At 37.3% G+C, this 20014-nt stretch overlaps 1 protein-coding gene and 1 long non-coding RNA gene across 9 annotated transcripts in view; one reads left to right on the forward strand and one right to left on the reverse strand.

Moving 5' to 3' along the window:
* Positions 1–970: 970 nt before the first annotated feature.
* VEPH1 (ventricular zone expressed PH domain containing 1) overlaps positions 971–20014 on the forward strand; it is a 245072-nt gene continuing 226028 nt past the window's right edge. For all 8 annotated transcript variants that reach the window (XR_009612155.3, XM_060639068.3, XM_060639066.3 and 5 more), the window contains exon 1: positions 971–1108. Coding sequence is in view for 7 of the 8 variants with exons in the window: in XM_060639068.3 (XP_060495051.2) it covers positions 971–1108 (138 nt within the window). In the remaining variant the exon portion in view is untranslated. The remainder of the gene's footprint in view (positions 1109–20014) is intronic.
* Positions 989–18213, reverse strand: LOC132683304 (uncharacterized). Its single transcript, XR_009612156.2, has 4 exons — positions 18020–18213; positions 16607–16675; positions 4744–4819; positions 989–1075 (listed from the first exon to the last, which is right to left on the reverse strand). It is a non-coding gene; the product is annotated as an uncharacterized LOC132683304 (long non-coding RNA).

The following is a 20014-nucleotide window of genomic DNA, read 5'->3' on the forward strand; positions in this document are numbered from 1 at the left end:
TTCATTGTAAACCATAGGGGAAGCCCGCTGGCCTGAAGTCAGGGGAACAGCGCTCCTGCAGTTACTATGGAGCCTTCGGGAAGTCATTAAATAAATGATTGCTAAGGTCTCTACCATTGCAAGTGGTCCGTGATTTTATTAGGCCCAGAAGGGAACTGATGAGAAAAATCAGATATTTAATTTGTGCCATTGCGCTTCTCTCTGTGGACTGTTAATTGAGTAAGAAGTATAGTGGGACTTTATTATTTCAACTGTGGGAGGAGAGGGAAGATTGCCTGATCCCAAAGCCCTTCCTCTTTACCCTGCCTGGCAATGCTGGGGGGAGTTTCTCTTGTCAGTGTAGGAAAGAAACCTGGCCAAGAAGGCAAGCACTGGTTTCCATGTCCAGAAAAAAAGAGAAAACCAGGCAGTGGGTGTTTTCTGTGTTCCCTCTTTCCTTTCATTGCCCTTTTCTGTTTGCTTTCCATGGGAATCTGGGGGAAATATGGCAAGGGTTGGGTGTCCACTTGTTTCCTTGTGGCATAGAATGACAGAGAAGGATACAGAAAGGAGAAAAATAAGTGTGAGGTTTAAGCAGCTTTTTAACATTCCTGTTAAATTCTAGAGAAACCTACACATTTTTGATAGGATCTTTCTGGGGGGAAAAGAAAATAAATAAGGGAAGAGCTCATTTGAAGATCACCAAGCCAGGATCTGTGACTCTCTGCACATTTCCAAACTGTCTTCCCAGTCTCTGCTCAGTGGAGAGGTTACATTTTGAGCCCATGCCATTCTACTAACAGCAACATTGTTTCATTTGTTTCTTTTCCAGAGAGTGTCAAAGAAGACCTCAAATTCTGGAGAAAAATGACCTTTCAAGGACTACAAAGTATATACTTCCTGCTGCATGTTTCTGTCTTACTAACCTGTGATAACTGAAACACGTGGTCCTGGGGCTGCCGAAGGTCAATTGCTTATCAAATTTCCCATCATGCATCAGCTGTTCAGACTGGTTTTAGGACAAAAAGATCTTTCCCGCGCCGGGGACCTCTTCTCTTTAGATGACTCTGAGATTGAAGACAGCCTGACAGAAGCTCTGGAACAAATTAAAATAATTAGCTCATCTTCCGTAAGTAAACTAGTTTTTAAACTAGACTCCCAAAATGACTTATTCTAGGGCCAAAGGATTGTACGTATCCTGTAGGAAAGGAACTTTGCAGGGGAAAGAGGAAAGACCACTTAATACTGGTTCCCTTAATACTGGTTCTGCTCTGTGGTTTAATTTGGCGTCTAAGAAATAACACCAGAGCAGTCTTGACCTAGCGGGAGGCTAGGCTGCCTTTTGCCCATTCATGGAGATCAGAACTCTGGAAATTGCAGACCAGAGTGGAATTATCACAAAAGCTTATCTAAAGGCTGTTTCTCTATCCTTGAAATGACATGGAGAAGAGAGGGAGCAAATCCTGGGAAAAGCAGATCTGCCAAGCTGCCAACAGCATCAGTAAACAAAGCAGGGTGTGTGGAGGAGGCTGAATAATGAAAGAAGGCAGGATGACGCCTCCTGCCGCATAGGTAACATAAGACAAGGACAAGGATCACTCTGTTGCCAGAAGTGACAGTTGCCCGGGGCTTGATAACACTGATTCTGTGTATTTCTATAGAATCTCCATTAAAAAAAAAAATCTTACTTTTTTACTCCTTTTCCTAACCCCCACCCCCATTTAATTCAACTCACTCATCATTAGCCCCCAGTGTGATCAGACAAATTTATAATCTCCCTCAAGTCTCCCATTCCTTTGCTTCTCTTCAATGTCAAGATTATATATTCTGAAAGTGCTTCCCAAAGAGGGTGGATGTGGAGTGCCCAGTGTGGTTTGATGTTGCCCTTCCTGGTTGTGCATGGGCCCTCCATGAGATCAGTCCCATTTCAAAGACCAAGTCTACCAAGCATCTCTTGTGTCAACAGCATTTGCTAATACTTGGTGCAGACAGCCCCCAGGCAGACAGGAAAGAGACAGGACTTGGGCCATAAAATACTGAATTACCAAATGCGTACACATTTCAGAGATCACAGCTTCCTTCCACATTTTAATGTTTAAAAGGTGTACCAGCAACCAGTGCGGCTTCCTCCTCAAGACTGTCAGCGCGCTCACTTATTGGCCGCCAGGAACATACTAAATCCCCCCGGTGGCCAATGAAGTCATTGCCCACACACTCTTTTCTCAGCTAATGTCTTTGACAGCAATTATGTGTCCACATTTTTTTTTCAGAACATTAATCAACTTAGTCTGACTCAAAACACAAGTATTCCTGGTACATTTCCACTTTCTGGGCCATATTTGTGTGCTATTTCTAGCAGTCCCTTCCTTCACACTCCTGCAGAAATGAATTGGCTGAATATGCCACTGATTTTCATCTAACCTAATACAAATATATATATACATATTCCCCTGAAGCCTGTTTCCACTAGAGGTCACTAGTGTCAGTGATTTCTTTTGTTTCCTTCATCAGTTGCTTATTTTTAACAGATGTCAAATTCAGAATTTTAGAACTGGTGAGTTCTGTTATGTGTCGCCACCTTTACCCATTAAGGCAGGCAGGTCCCTTGTCATCAGGGTGTCATCTGTCCCCTCAGATCAGCATCCTACCAGGCAGATCTGGAGGGCCAGTCGTTCTCCTGTGTTCTTCACCTACTAACTGGTGTCACATCTCACTTCTTCCACTGCTCTATCTGTAACTGTGGCATGAGCAGATGGATGGCAGAATAAAAAGAATTAGTTTTTAGAAGGATTGTGCAGATCGATCCATTTTTTATGTCTGCTATTCAGTCCTAGTTATAAGCAAGTCTCAGTGTGGAATTCCTTCTCCCTTTCCATTCTTTTAAAAGCCAGTTCAAGGTTTATTATTCCTGAAATGACTTCTATGGTTCTAGTTCTTGGTGATTACTTCTCTCTAAAAATACATAGTTGCCCTTTTGCAGAGTATATAATTAATATACTCTGTTCTTATAGAAAATCATCTATTCATATAACCTCCTGTAGTGAAACTTCTACATCCAAGATCTATGTTTCCAGCCTTGGCATCTCCCCCTAAGCCTCAAGCCCGAACTAGTTGGTATCCGTTATCTCAAATTCAATCTATCTAAATTAGAAGTTATCATCTTTCTTCCAGCTGTACTATCACTTTCTTAGATCTCCAGGTTTGCAACCTGGAGTCACTCTTGACCTTTTACTCTCACTCTCTCCTTTCCCTGTTAGTTCTGTGGACACTCCTTGAGAAATGTCTCTTCCCTTTCTCCTTCTTCTCCTTTTCCTGAATTACCTTCTCCTTCTCCTTTTGCTATCACTCTGGCTCAGGACTTCAAAACAATTGATCTTCTTGCCTTTGGTCTTACTGTTCTCTGGTTCCATGTACTAGAAGTTACCTAATTAAACTTCCTAAAGAAGATTTTATTGCATGTCTCCCATTGTTTGAAACCTTCCCATGATGCACCAATGCCCATGACATTCAATGGCCATTGTCAGTGATTAGTCCACTGAACCACTATGTCTACTCAGTAGCTCACTTCCCTGTTAGCTGCATCCCATCTTTCCCTTGTTATGACTTTCCTAATGACCCTGAATCTCAGTAATCAATTCTACTTCTCAACTCCTTTGTTCATTTGTTTGTTTGTTTTTTGTGTCCCTAATTTTTTTTAATTTTATTTTTTATTTTTTAAAATTTACATCCGAATTAGTTAGCATATAGTGAAGCAATGATTTCAGGAGTAGATTCCTTAATGCTTCTTACCCATTTAGCCCATCCCCCCTCCCACAACCGCTCCAGCAACCCTAAGTTTGTTCTCCATATTTATGAGTCTCTTCTGTTTCACTCATATGGGGACTTTAAGAGACAAAACAGTTGAACATAAGGGAAAGAGAGCAAAAATAATATATCAACTCCTTTTTAAAAACAAAGAACTTCCTTTTAAGTCATCTTTGCCAACTTCCTTCTAGCATAGAAATCCCTTCTCTATGATACCTGACAAATAGGTGACTTCTCCTTCTACATTTGCAATGATGAGAACATAGTAAGTTTCTGATATTTCCCTTTGACAAATTTCCCTTTTCCATTGCATGAAGCCTTGATGGAGCCTTTAGTCAAAGTTTTCTACCTTGCCCTTGCCAGGAGAGCAGAGAGGAAAGGAGTGGAGACACTGACTCAAGCTTTCTCCATAGTTCTAGGAAAGAAGTCAGCAGAGGGTGATTTGTCATGACAATGGTGCTCCAAAGAGATAGTCCTTTGCTGTAGTTTTCCGCACTTTATCCATTACTTATGGTCATAACCATAAAACCTACAAAGAGATAACTATTCCACTGTCAGAATTTAAAATTTTTAGTGTGTTCCTCCTTTTGGCTAGATGAAATCTTGACAACTCAGGAAACAACAGATATTGGTGAGGATGCTGAGAAAGGGGAACACTTCTGCACTGTTGGTGGGAATGCAAACTGGTGCAGCCACTCTGGAGAACAGTGTGGAGGTTCCTCAGAAAATTAAAAAGAGAACTACCCTACAACCCAGAAATTACACTACTAGGTATTTATCCAAAGGATACAAAAATGCTGATTCAAAGGGGGCACATGCACCCTAATGTTTATAGCAGCCCTTTGTATTTTCTATACATTGTTATTTGGTCTGTTCATTGCCCCAACAATCAAGAGAGTGTAACTCTGTTCCCGCGAGAACCTTAAATATAGAAAGATAGGTATAGGTATCAGGACTCACCTGTAGCTTCTCTTTTCTCAGCTAAATATCCTTAATGTCCTAGTGTCCTTAGGTATTTCCATGACAAAGAAGGAGCCTATGGCAGAGAAAGGTCATACAACCTCACATTTCCGGGTTTAGGTCTGGAAACTCAAATTTGTCAGTACATGATAAATACTATCCAAATGCAAGACTCAGAGGTATAAATTAGAGTGTTGACTTATTGATTTACAATGCAAATTATAACCCATGTTAGTCGGAATTATTGTGTGCTCTATGCTGTCCTTACCAAGTGCATTTACCCAGTCTTTCTCTAGACAATGAATATCACTATTGATTAGATTTCTTCCTCCTCTATTAGAATCACATTCCAGCCCTACCGCCCTATATTTAACTCACCTGTAGTCACTCATGTACAGATAGTATGATGGTTAGTCCAGTAGCTGGTCAATCCCACTCATATAAGTGGATTTCCCCCCACTTAATTCTCAAAGGGCAATCTTGTTTCCAAATTCTTGAGGTGTCTCATTGTAGCTCCCAAGTACTGCCTACATTCTCAACATTCTGGCTTCTTTCCCTTGGCACCTTCCTAATTTACTTTTGTAATTTATCATTGCCCTGCACTTAAACCAACTGCTTAGAACAATTACTGATACTAGTCAGATACTCTGTGTCTAAAATTTCTTTTCTACGGAAAGTCTCACAGTTGGCCACATTAATGTTATGATATACCAAAACCCTGAGGCTTAATCAAGACTTATAATTAGGCAACTTGAAAAACATTGTAGGTGTATTGTGTCACATTTTTAAACCATTACAACAATATTGTTGTCTTTAGGCCCTCATTCCAGGATATTCATACCTTCAAAAAATTATGATTCTGTTCAATATATTAGTTATTCCTATCTTTTTGGAATCTGAAAATTTGGCAAGCAAGTCTTCAATCCTTTTCCTAACATCACTCACAAAATAATTGAACCTTACTAGATTCCATTCTCCAGTCCATGCTCTCTTTTCCACTGGTTAGTCCAAAACACTGCTGGGCAATATTTTGTCCTTATGCTTTGCTTTAAAGTGCATCTTCTCAAAATTCTCTCCAGGTCCCCAAATGTATCTTTAAGTTTCGTCTTTTCATTTTGAGTCCCTTCTGGACTGCTTTCACCTAATAATCATTTCTCCTACTACCTTGGCTCTCCTCCCAGACTACTCATTGCTATCCAGTCATCTTTTCCCACTCCCACCACCCTCATTCACCACGTTCCTTTTGCCTAATCCACCAACCCACCTTCTATCTCTCTTTAACTTTTTTTTTACACCAATAAAAAATGTTAGGCATGCACGAATTGCCCAATTTTAAGAATTAGATAAAATTGAAATCATCTGCATGTTTCTATTTCAAACCTTCCTTTTCTCCCAAAGTAACCAATATCCTAATTATGGTATTTATCCATGAATGTTTTTATTTCTTTGCTATACACGCATAACTCAAAAATTATTTACAGCATGATACTCTACGTTTCTAAACTTTATATAAATAGTATCATACGGCTCAATATAATGTTTCTGAGGTTTATCTATGTTGGTACAGGTAGTCCCAGTTCATTTGGTTTTGGAGTGATAGAGTATTCCACTACATGATTATACCACAATTTGGTTATCCATTCTTCTTTTGATGGACATTTACTGTTTAAACAGTTATAGTAAACATTCTTGTAATCAGTGTTTTTGCCAAATGTGCTAGTATTTCTAGTGAAGACAGCTAGGAATGAAACAATTGGTTTTGGGGTTTTATAGACTTTCAGTTTTCTGATATACCACCAAATTGCTCTCCACCATGGTTGTACCAACCTGCACTCCCATCAGCCATGCTTGAGATTCCCAGTGGCTTTATATTCTCACCAAAGCTTGCGTTTATCAGATTGTTAACAGTTTTTGTCAATTTAAATGAACCATATCTGACTGTTATTTACATTTGTACTCCCCTAATTATTGGGAAGGTCAACAGATCATTTTTTGGTGTTTATTCGCTATATGTCATTTGGGTTTCAGTAAAGTATTTAGGATTTAGGGGGGTTTTTGTTGTTGTTGTTTCTTTCCATTTTTCTATTGAGGTTTTAAAGAAGTCTTTTCTTATTAATCTTAAGGACTTTTTGTATATTCTTGTACAAACCCTGTCACTTAAGCATGTTGCACATCTATTTCTAATGTAGCTTGCCTTATACCTTTTACTGTAATAGTCCTGACAGCTGGTAGGACAAATATCCCCAGACTTCTTTAAAATTGCTTTGTTTGTTTTTGTTCTTTAATAACTTTAAAGAATGATTCTGTCACTATCTTGATAGGAATTTTATTATGACTATAGATTTATTTGAAGAAAATTAACATCTTTATGTTACTGTCTTCTTATCTGTAGGTATTATTTATCCATATTCTTAGATCTTCTTAAGTATCTTGCCGTAAAGTTTTATGATTTTTTTCTTAAAGATCTTAAGAGTTTTGTAAGTCTTTTTAAAAATTTATAAGTATTTTAGGTTTTTTGCTGAGATTATAAAAATTACATCATTTTTTTTTTTTTTAAGTTTTTTTCTTAATGTTTTATTTTTATTTTTGAGACAGAGGGAGACAGAGTGTGAGTGGGGGAGGGGCAGAGAGAGAGAGGGAAACACAGAATCTGAACCAGGCTCCAGGCTCTGAGCTGTCAGCACAGACAGAGCCTGATGCAGGGCTCGAACCCATGAACCATGAGATCATGACCTGAGCCAAAGTTGGATGCCTAACTGACTGAGCCACCCAGGCGCCCCTAAAAATTACATCCTTTAAAAAATATTTTCCAACTATTTTCTTTCAGGTGATTATAAAACAAATGACACTTATTTTTGATCATATATCAGACTCAACTCTCTTTATTAATCTTAATATCTTGTCTATAATTTTTTCCATTTATTCAACAAATACTTCTTAAGCACTTACTATATGCCAGACACAGTACCAGATGCTGGGGATACAAGAGTAGGCAAAATAGAAAAAGAAATCTCTGCCAACATCCATTTTAATTGGGGGAGACAGAAAAATACACAAAATAAATAAGGAAAGTATGCATTGCATTAAAAGAGGATCCATAAGTGCTATGTAAAAAAACACAGAGCAGAGGTTGAGGACAGGGGATTAAAGGTATGAAATTTTAAACAGGAAGACAAAGTGGCCATATTGAGAAGCTGGTGTGAAGCAAAACTTGAAGGAGATGAAGAAGCAATACTTGTGGAAACCTGGAAGAACTCACTTCAAGCAGAAGAAGCATAAGATACAAAGTTCTTGAGGTTGAGGGCAGCCTGAAGTTCCTGAGGAATATTAAGGAAGCCAGTGTGGTTGTAGCAGAGAAAGCAAGGCAGGAAGGTCATAGAACATCAGGTCAGAAGGGAAGTGGAGGCCAGATCATGCAGGGCCTTGGGCAGCTATTGGAGAGTTCTGACCAGAGAAGTAACATGATCTTATTTTCCTTTTCCTGCTTTGAGAAGAGTCTGTGGAAAAGCAAAGGTGGAATCAGGAAGGCCATTTAAAAGACTATTGCAAAAATCCAGATAAGAAGCTCAGTAGTTAGGGCGCCTGGGTGGCTCCAACTTCGGCTCAGGTCATAATCTCACAGTTTGTGAGTTCGAGCCCCGCGTCAGGCTCTGTGCTGACAACCCAGAGCCTGGACCCTGCTTTGAATTCTGTGTCTCTTTCTCTGACCCTCTCCTGCTTGCACTCTCTCTCAAAAATAAACATTAAAAAATTTTTTTAATTAAAAAATAAGCAGAGACTTTGGCCATGAGGGTGTAATGGAATGGTGAGAGCTATTCAGTCTCTGGGTATATTTTAAAGGTAGAACCAATAGGATTTGTTGATATAGGGTGGCATGGAGGAAGACAGAGAGCGGGACTAAAAATTTTCGGCCTGAAAAGCTACAATGATGAAGTTGAGAGGTAGGAAGGAATCAGGAGTTCTGCTATAAGCATGGGGGCTGAGCTGTCAGCTGTCTCAATGGAGATGTCACGGAGATAGTTGCATATGTGAGTCTGGAGTTGAGGAGACAAGTCTGGGCTGGACAGGATAATTTTGGAACTCATTAGCTTTGAGACTGAATGAAATCATTGAGAGAGTGAGTGTTCACAGAAAATAAGCCCAAAGACTGAGCCCAGCCTCGAGGAGATGATGGAGGACCAGTGAAACCGACTGTGAGAAAGGGCCACTGAAGGAGGAAGAAAGAGCATGATGTCCTGAAAGCCAAGTGGAGAAATGATCAAGGACCGAGCGAGGTCAATGCTGCCAGTAGGTCAGGTGAGATGAGGACTGAGAATGACTGTTATTCAGGTCCATGAATATCACAATGAGAAAAGCAGCATCATTGGATACATAGGGGTGAGAGCTGAGCCAAAGTTAGTTTAAGACAATGGGAAGAGATTTGAAGAAAAGCAGTGACGTCTCTGGGCATTTTCCTTTGAAGAAGAGTAGAGAAATGAGGTGGTAATTAGAAAGAATTAGGGAATCAAGAAAGAATTTTTTTAAGATGAGAGAAGCACATTCTTTAGAATTTGTTTATGCATACAATCAATATCTTAATAGTTTTGTTTCTTCTTTTTCAATCCATATCCTTTCTATTGGATTTCTCTGTCTCCTTGTCCTGTCTAGTTCTCAAGAGCAATGCTGAATAGAATGGAGTTAGCAGATACCCTTTTTTCATTCTTTAAAGGTAGTTTTCTGACTTAACATAATTATAATGTTTGTTCCAGGCTTTTGATTAGTACCCCTGAACAGATTAAGGAGGTTCCCTTTTATTCTCGTTTTTTTTTTTTTTAATGTTTATTTAGTTTTGAGAGAGAGAGAGAGAGAGAGAGAGACAGACAGACAGAGACAGAGCTTGAGCAGGGGAGGGGCAGAGAGAGGGAGACACAGAATCCAAAGCAGGCTCCAGGCTCTGAGCTGTCAGCACAGAGCATGATGCGAAGCTCAAACTCAGGAACTGCAAGATCATGACCTGAACCAAAGTTGGACGCTTAACTGACCGAGCCACCCAGGCACCCCTGTTCTTGTTTTTCTAAAAATTGTTAAATTTTATCAACTTCTTTTTCTGCTCTTTTGAGATAGTCATATTTTCCCTTTTTCCCTATTTTCCTTGTTAATGTGGTGAATCATAATAATAGATTTTTAAAATATAAAACCATTATAACATTCTGGGATAAAGTGAAATTTGACATTAATTTTAATACATTTCCTGATTTGGTTAATATTTTTAAAGGAGCTTTGGAACCGTGAGATTGGCCTATAATTGTCCTATCTTCCACTGTTTTTACCTGGCTTTAGTAGCAAGTTGTATGTACTGGGGTCATAAAACAAGCAGGGAAAAGTTTCCATGTTTCTGTTATCTATAAGACTTTCATAGAAAGCTATAAAACCCTCTGGGCACCATGAGGGTTTGTATGTGTGTGTGCGTGTGTGCGTGTGTGCGTGTGTGTGTGTGTGTGACGGGAGTGGGGGTGTTGGTAGATTTTTAAATTATTGATTTCATTTTCTTTGAAGAAAATCAGGGGAGTTTTCCTTCAGTCACTTTTGATAAAATATATTTTCTAGGAAATTATACATTTTATCTGAGTTTTCAAATTTATTGGTATAAAACTTTTTAAATCGTACTTTTATGTTCTGCTGTATCTGTATTTAAGTGCTCTTTTTCACTGATTCTTTCATCGGTATTTTCAGAGATTTGTCTTTTTAAAGTTTTTGGTTTATTAATCATCTGTATAGGGTGTTTTTATTCTATCTCATTAATTCCTTTTTAAATCTTCGCTGTTTTCCTCTTTGTTCCTCTTTATTTGGTTGTATTCTATGCTTTTTCTAATCCCCTCAGTTGTACAATTAGCTTTTTTTTTTTTACTTTCTAATATAAGCATTTAAGACCCTAAATTTCTTGCTAAGTACCACTTAGTGTCATCCCATAAGTTTTTGAGATACAGTATTTTCATTATGAATTCTTAAATACTCTCTTATTTTTATTGTGATTTCCTCTTTGACTCATAAGTGACTTACAAGTTTGTGCTTTAATTTCCCAAAGAATTTTTGGAAACTTTTTGTTGTTAAGTTAAAATCTAGCTGCATTGTAGTTGGAGAACATGAATGGCATGATACAAATTGCTTAGGAGTGGTTGAGATTTGCTTTGTAGCACAGTTTATGGCTAAACTGTTTAACGAATAACAGCTAATACTTATGTAGCACTTAACTATATTCTAGGAATTGTTCTAAGAGCTTATCACATGTTAATATATTTAGTTCTTTCAGTAAACTTTTGAGATAAGTGTACTAATATTATCTGCATTTTATAGATAAGGAGACCGGAGCACAGAGAGGTTAATAATTGAACTTGTTCAAGGTTATATAGCTAGTGAATAATAGAGACAAAAATCAAGTTAGGAGAGTTTGGATTCAGAGACTACTCTTAACTACCACACTATGCTGCCTCTTTAGATGTTTCATTTGTGCCCCAGAGGAATGTGTATTCTTGAATTAGTGAGTATGAGATATTAAGTAAGTTGGTTAAAGAACTCCTTTTGATTATATCGTTCACGTTTTCTATATCCTCAATAAATTTGTGTCTGCTTGGACAGTCAATTACTAAGAGAGGTGTTTTAAAATTTCCCACTATAATTTTGGATTTGCCAATTTCTCCTTGTAATTTTGTCAATATTGCTTTATAAATGTGGGAGATTTTCTAAAATTGAAGCATAATTAACATACAATGTTATATTAGGTTCAGTGTACAACATATAGATTCAACAATCCTATACATTACTCAGTTCTCCCCACAATAAGTGGAGTCGCCCTCTGATACCACACATGTAGTTATTACAATATTATTAACTGTGTCCCCTATGTTTCACTTTTAATCTCCGTGACATTAATTTTATAACTGGAAGTTTGTACCTCTTAATTCCCTTTATTTTACCCATCCTCCCATCCAGCTCCTCTCTGGCAACCACCATTTAGTTCTCAGTATTTAAGAGTCTGTTTGTTTGTTATTTGTTTAGTTTTTTTAGATTCTACATGTAAGTGAAATCATATGTTTGTTACTCGTCTTTGTCCAGATTATTTCACTTAGGATTATAGTCTCTAGGTCCATCCGTGTTGTTGCAAATGGCAAGATATCATTTTTTTTATGGCTGAATAATACTCTATTGTATATACATACCACATCTTCTTTTTTATTATTATGTACAAGTTTAGAATCATTATTTACTCTTGGAGAACTTTTCCTCTTACCATTGTATATTGTACAACTTTATTCCGATAAGTTTTGCCTATTTTCTTTGGAGTAGTTGCCTATTTTCCCTTTTCCTGTCTTTTTACTTTTTATCTTCCCATGTCCTTATGACTTAAATATAATTTGTAAACATCCTATAGATGTGTTAAATATTACAAATTGAAAATCTGTCTTTTATTGATACATTTAATCAATTTGTATTTGTCATGATAAATTACATATTTGGCTATATTTCTCCATTTTTATTTTGAGTTATATTTCCTGATTTTCTAAATTTTTATCTTCTTTTCTGCACTTTTCAAAAAAAATTTTGTTTATTTATTCATTTCAAGAGAGACAGAGAGAGCAAGCGGGGGAGGGGCAGAGAGAGAGGGAGAGAGAAAGAATCCCGAACAGGCTCTGCACTATCAGCACAGAGCCCCATGCAGGACTCTACCCACGAAACGTAAGACCATGACCTGAGCTGAAACTGAGTGGGGCACTTAACTGACTGAGCTACCCAGGCACCCCACAGTTTTTTTTAATTGAATGCATTTTTAACCTTTCATTTTCCACCTCTATTGACTCCGTTGGTTTGAAAGTTACATATTCTATGTCAGTTCTTTTGGTAGGTACCTTTAAAATTTTAGCAAACATATTTGCCATGTTTTATCAATTCTAAGACATTTTTCACACACAACTCTGAAACAAGAATATATTTTATTATTGATTACAATCTTACAATCACCGTTGGCCAGGTATTAGGCATAATAAAGTTTCCATGGCCTACTTGTGCATAAATTTGTCGTAGCTTTCATACTGTTAACATTCCAACTGAATTAGGTGCATTATTGTTACTAGCAATCAATATTGGGTTAAATGTCTGCTTAAAATGTTTCCAAACTTTCTAGATTATAATGTGGTAACAAACACTTACTGGGTATTTGGGAAGGCATGGAAGAGAGCACTAGGGTATGCATTTTATATTAGTGAACAAAATATTCATCAAAATATTCGTGCAGGAATGATAGGAATTCCACATTTTCTTACAAAATAATAACTGAGAGCTTTATGGAAACTAAAAAAGAATATACTCTTGTTACTGAGATATTGGTAAAATATTGTCTATTAAACTACAACAAGTAATGCAGCTAAAAGCAGGAAACAGGCAATTCTGGAAGAGATGAAAGAAACTTCAAAGAAATAAGAGGTTAGTACCATCAATTTATGTCTTGCCTAGAATTCTCTTTAAGACATGATACAACTCACAATTTAATTGTTAGTCTTTTCTCTTCCTTCATAATGGAAGATCTTATCACTGATACCACCTTACATTTGATGGATTACAATGATATCTGAAGTTATTCAATAGCTCTCTTTTCCTATTACCATAAGAACCTTGAAATACTTTCATGCCCCTCTTATATAATAGCGTTAAGCAGCACTTTTCATTTTACCTTGTTTAATACCCTTGAAACATATTCTCTAAAATTACTGATTAAAAAAGAAATCAGCCAATGTTTGGTTCAAGAACCTATTTCCCCATTTTTTCTTATCATTCCTTTTATTCCCCATTGTCTTCCTCCCTTTTTTTCTTCCAAATCCAAGTTTCCACTTTCGAAAGCATCATAGTAAGAGTCCCTTCAGCCAGGATCTATTAGTGATAAACTGTCTAAATGTTTGTCTTTTCCGAAAAAGTCCTTGTTTTGCCCTTTACTTTGAATGGTGATTACCTGGGTGTGGATTTCTAGCTGGGCAGTCTTTTTATTTCTCAGTAACTCCTACTATTGCTGTTGGTTTGTCATTTTTTATACCTACTCTACTTTTTCCATGCTGTAATATTTTCTCCGTGTCTTTGGTGTTCTATGGTTTCACACTATTATGTGTCCGGATGTGATTTTACTTGTATATCCCTACTTAATCCTCGTTGTGTTTTGTGAGTTTGAAGTTTATGCTTTTTGTCACTTTTGGAAATTTTAAAAATATTATATCAAATATTTTCTTTTCCAACTAACTTTTCCTTCTGGAAATGCTATTTATTCATTCATTTATGCATTCCGCAAGTATTTTTTGAGTACCTACTATCTTCTAGGCATTGGGGATATAATAAACAAAGCAGACAAAAATAACTGCCCTCACATTCTTCATATTCTCTTGTTTCATTCTCCATACCTTCTGATCTTTTGTAGTTTCCATCTCTGTATGATCCATCATGTTTTCCTTTCCTCAACTCTATATTCCCATCCATTGAGTCTTTTTTCCAGCTGTATCTTATCCACTATTTCATTCATTTGTTGAGTTTTTCATTTCTAGAAGTCTCATTTGTTTCTTTTTAACATCTTTCTGTTCCTTTTTAAAGAGATGTCATCTTTGTTCATAACAAGAGTTTTCCTTGATACAATGAGTCCTTTTGCATGTCTAATTGCATAATTTGAGATCAATAATTCCATTATCTGGTTTTTGACTATCCAGTATGCCCCAAGTTTTATATGTGGATATGTGCTCATATTGGCTTAGTTCCTTGAATGTTTTCTGAGTTTGGATTTTCAAATTCAGTTTAAGTAGAATTTTACTTGTGTGAATACTGGATGGCTTTGTGGAGTGTTTTCCCCCTCAAAGTAGTTTTATGTTTGCTTCTGCTGGGAACCCCAGTGAGGTTATGAGCTCTGGGATCATTGCTGGTGCTGTTGGTGTTGTTATTGTCTTCACCTTGGAGGTTCTCAGAATGATAGAATAAATGAGGTGTGTATATATGGGTGCTCTTAAAACTAGAAAGAATGATTATTAGTATGGATGCCATGTAGAATGTAACAACAAGAGATGGGTAAGTATGTGGTCTTTTTGTGCTGTACATTGTTTAATAGTTGTGAAATGAATATATAAAAAATTATAACACACAAGGAAATATTTGTAACTCACTGTGTGTTATAACATCTCTCTGTACTTATTACATGCCAGACACTGTTGTAAATCCTTTCCCTACATTAACTAATTTAAACTGCACACTACTACTAGGAGATAGATACTAATAATATCCCAGTTTTAAGGATTAGACAACTGAGGGACAGAGAGATAAGTGATTGCCCAAGATTGCAGCTGATCAGAACAGAATATAGCTTTGAGCACAGGCAGTTTGACTCTAGAATCCATGCTTTTAACTGCTATGCTATGCTGTTTCTGAAGGAAGGGAAGGAGAAATGATCCTCAAGATGTCTTCCTTCTTCTCTTTCAGCTTCCACTCCTATGCTATTCCCACCGTTGAGTACTTTATTTCATTTATTTCATTCCCTTTTGCCACTGGGCCATTCCCTGAAGACTGTTTATAGCATCAAGAAGTGTGACTAAATGGTTTAGGAGTGTTGACATGGAGTTGTAGTGTCTGTGGCTGAGTGAGAATGACCCATCCTGGAAACTAGGCTCGAAACAGCACAATGTGTGGATTTTTCATTGTCCTACCCTTATAATTGGACCTCCCCACCACTTTAGGGTAAATTACTTTAAAATTAACAATGACCAGGTTACTGTGAGACTGAACCTCTAAACCCAGTTTGACGGGTTTGATATAAATAGATCTGGTTCTTAGAAGTTACTCATTTTAATGTGCACAGGTACTGACCCAATGTTGAGCTCAAACATAAACACATATGTACATACACACATACATTTCATAAGAACAGGGTGTTTCCTGGAATGTGAGTCAAGAAAACCCTAATTGCAAAGCTGATTTCATGCCAAGAATCTTTAAACTATTCAATGATACCATTAAAAGAATTTGTTTACATTTCTTTTGTCTTTTTGAATATTTGTTGAATGGAGCAGTTAACAGCTTTCCAGATTTTCACCTCTTTTTGGAGGAACTCTCCTTTTTGGAGAATGTTTTGCTTCGTGTCATATGTAGGAATGTGTAAAAAAAAATTCAAGCCAAAAAATCTTTTCTTTTTCATAAAGTGTTATAGGAAATTCTTAGGTACAGGATATTCACAGTAATATCAAAGTTCATAACTGATGCACCTATGCCTAATATATGAATATATTCAATGAAATGACCAGTGGGCAGTGATTTATCCTTATGGACATCTGCTTAACTTTTCTAGTTAGAAATCTTAGAAGCAGAATATATGCCTTTTGTTAAACAATCTTGCTGACACAGTAGTCTCTCCTGTGTACTCCAGCTTCATTCCAAAGCACTCCTTTCAGAATTCCGCAACAACTCAGTACTCTTTAAAGCAGGAAAATGGAATCTTGGTGTTCACGAACCAGGGCACACATGTTTCTCATGTACTTTTATTGAGTTGCAACTTCTGCTTTTATTGGCTTATTTCATCCAAATGGAAATCTCTCTTCTATTTATTGTTAAACTATTGTTTACCCATGGTTTGCTATGTTTCCCAGTGCCATCTATAAACACCCTGTTGCAATTGGGTTCCCAGAAAAACAGGTTCCAAAATGGCTGTCCCAAGGGAGGAACAAACTCCTGGGTGAGGCCATTCCCTTGGACAAAGAAGTTTATGCAGGCAGGTTTTGCTCTGAACTGGAAGCTGAGAATATGAGTGCCTTTGTCCCAAATAGGTATATGGGCAGTGTACTATAGTATCAGCCCAGTCTACCCTTCTCACCATTCAGATCCATTTGCTTTGTATAATAATTTCATCCCATATGGAAACAGCTTCTCTGAGATATTTTTCCTGAAAAAATTTACAAGAAGGTTAGTGAGAGGATCTGTCTACCACCCCAGTTGCTATCAAGGCTGCAGTTGGTACTGATCATCTCTGTGGTGGGCTGAATAATGGCCCCCAAAAGATGTCCGCCTGTGAATTTTATCTTACATAGAAAAAGGGATTTTTCAGATATAATATAGTTAAAGATCTTGAGATGGGGAGATTATGCTGTATTATCTGGGTGGGCCCAATATAATTACAAGGGAGTGAGAAGGTCAAAGGCCTTCTTTGAAGAAGGAGGTGGCCTGATGGAAGCAGAGGTTGGAGTGATACACTTTGAAGATGGAGGGTCATGGAATGATGGAGGGTCCTCATGGAGGACATGAGTCAAGGAATACAGGGAACCTCTAGAATCTATGCAGAAATGATGCAGAAATGGATTCTCTTCTCACAGCCTGCAGAGAAACCAGCTTTGCTGACACATTGACTTTTGCCCAGTGAGACTAATTTTCAGCTTTTGACCTCTGGAACTGTAGGCAAATACAGCTATCAACACAAATTCTTGAGCCACTAGGCATGTGATGATAAGTTACAGCAGCAACAAGAAAGCTAATACAGTTTCCCTCCTCTACCACCTATTCTATTCCCTATGCCTTCAGCTAGCACCTCTGCTGATTTAAGTTGCTTTCTAGTTGGGTGACTCCTATGCTTTTTCCTGAGGGATCTGCGTCCCTGGTCTCCATCCCTGTCTCAAAGTGTGATGACCCCCATGTCCATTTACCACCAAAATTAGGCAGGGGAGTACCTTGAGATGCCCCCCGTTACAGAACAGCAGCCCCACCTCCTCCTAATGATATGGTCAATTACCCTTATCAGGGTGGTCACTCTTTTCTTCTTTTGCTGATCTCTTGACCCAAGAGCTTGAAGTGACTGAGTTCTCAGGCTCATGTATTCTACCCATAGGGAATTCAACACCGTGTAATAGTCACTGTTTTAGTATGTATGTTGCCTCTTAGAAGATAGTTCCTCAACCTCATAAGATATTAGGCTAAGTTGCTCCTTTGAAGACCTGTTCCATTGATCTATTAGTCCAGAAGTTTCAGGGCAGGGGAAAGAAAGGTTATCATATGTGATAGGACTAATGAATCCATGATCAGGTGCCCATTGTTCTATCTCCTTTGCTATAAAGTGATTCTCTAACCTGATGCAAGTTAAGTAGGATCTTGTTTCAACACACCAAATACTCTGTGATCCTTCAAATAGAGGTTCAGGCTTAGGCCCTATGGACAGGAAAGTCAAACTCAAACCTGGATTATGTGTAAATTCCACTCAATATAACTGATGTTCTTTCCGAGGTGGAAAATGACTTACGTAAATAACTTGCACCAAATGATTGATTGGTGTCCTTGAGGGATGGTGCCATTCTGGGGCTCAGCATTAATCTCCATTGCTAACAAATTCCATATTTAGGTAATGGCAATAGCAAGAGCACGTTGGTGAATGGGAGTTGATGCTGTTGGGTAATGCATAGCTTTTATTCTTGGCACCAAGATTATTCCATTTGTTCACCTATTGGATCACACTGGGGTGGCCATGACAAAGGCTTGGCTGATGTCATTTGGAATATAGACTTCCTTGCATCTATGACATTGGTTCCCTGTTCTATCTACCCTTATGTATATATTCTCTTTATTACATAAAATACTCTTTATTGCCTATGATGCTGCTTGATATTTGAAGATAACGCCGTTAAAAGTAACTGCTACTTACAAGGGCAATTGTGACCAAAAATAGTGATTTTAGCCCAAGAGTATTCTCTGTTATTTTTCACCCTGAGAATGATTTTGGCTTTCCATGCAGCCACAGAGATTTTTGGAAAAGCTAGAATCATTTTTTGCTCATTTACATCCTGTGTTTTCTCTGTGACTTGGCTTCATAAGAACGTGTTTATTGCATAGCAGCATTCTGTTCTGGCATAAGTAATTATTCTGTTGCATTAAAATAAAGAATACAGTCACCAACAAAGGAGGAATGTAGAAAATATACTAAAACAGTCCACCAACCAAGTGGTGTTCATTCTAGGAATGTGGGGATGGATTAATATATGGCCGTTTCATACTGTATGTTAACATAACACATACATAAGTTGACTAAGAAAAAGTGCTTATTTATCTCCATAGATGCTTATAAGACAGTTAAAAAAATTAAAACAAATGCATAAACTTTGAAAATAGGAAGAAAGTGATACATCCTATATGCTTTTAAAATATTTACAGTATTTTCTTGCTTTTGACCATAACATTTTAAATCAAAAATCATGAACTAAAACCACAAACTAAACATGCATTCTTGCTTTTATTACTTTTGTGTGAAATAGCTTAGGAACTACTAGTCAACACAATAAGCTATGGGATATACAAAAGGTATAGATCCAATACAGAGATGTTTCTGGAAAACCCAAGAGAATGATCTGAAAAAAAGTATCATAATTAAGATGAATTGAGCTAAACAGCTACGTACAAAATAAATACAAAAAAAAAGTGTAGGTTGACTTATTCATCAATAACTAATTAAAAGTTCTGAGGATGAAATAATATAGATTTTGTTAACAGCCACAACAGAGACATAAAATACACTAGGACATATCTTTAAAATTTTGTGGAGTTTGTATGGAGGAAATGGCAAAATTAATATTGTAAAAGAATTAAAAAATCGTACAAACAGAAAATACAACTCTGAAATAGAAACTGATGTATATAAAACAATTACTAGGAATAGAATTATTCAATACATGGTGATGGGAACATTAAATTAGCTATTTATTGTAAAATGTACATCTTCTATAAATAGATTTAAGAGCTAACTGATTGGTTAGCAAATTAATTTCTAAAACCCAAAATGTTAAATGGTTTATTTTATTTTTATTTTTTTAAGTTTATTTATTTTGAGGGAGAGAGAGAGAGACAGAGACAGAGACAGAGAGAGAGAACAAGTGGGGAAGGGGCAGAGAGAGAGAATCCCAAGCAGGCTCCACACCACCATGCAGAACCTGATGCAGGGCTTGAAATCACGAACAGTGAGATGGTGACCTGAGCCAAAGTTGGACGCTTAACTGACTGAGCCACCAAGGCACCCCAAGTTTTTGTTTTTTAATCTAGAAAAAATTCAGGAGAATTTTTATTAAACCTTTGAGTAAGGGAAGTTTGAAGTTAAAAAACAGAGCCATTAAAGAAATAACAAGTAAGAAAGGAGTAAGTGTAGGTGGATATTTTCATGTGCCTGGAGTGCCTTTGCCAAACACAGGAGACCCTGTGAGCGTTGTTTTCCCCAGGGAAGGAAACCAGGGTGAGAGGGAGATTAACTTTT

This window comes from Panthera onca, chromosome C2 (assembly GCF_046562875.1).
Source record: "Panthera onca isolate mPanOnc1 chromosome C2, mPanOnc1 haplotype 2, whole genome shotgun sequence".
Taxonomy (NCBI): Eukaryota; Metazoa; Chordata; class Mammalia; order Carnivora; family Felidae; genus Panthera; species Panthera onca.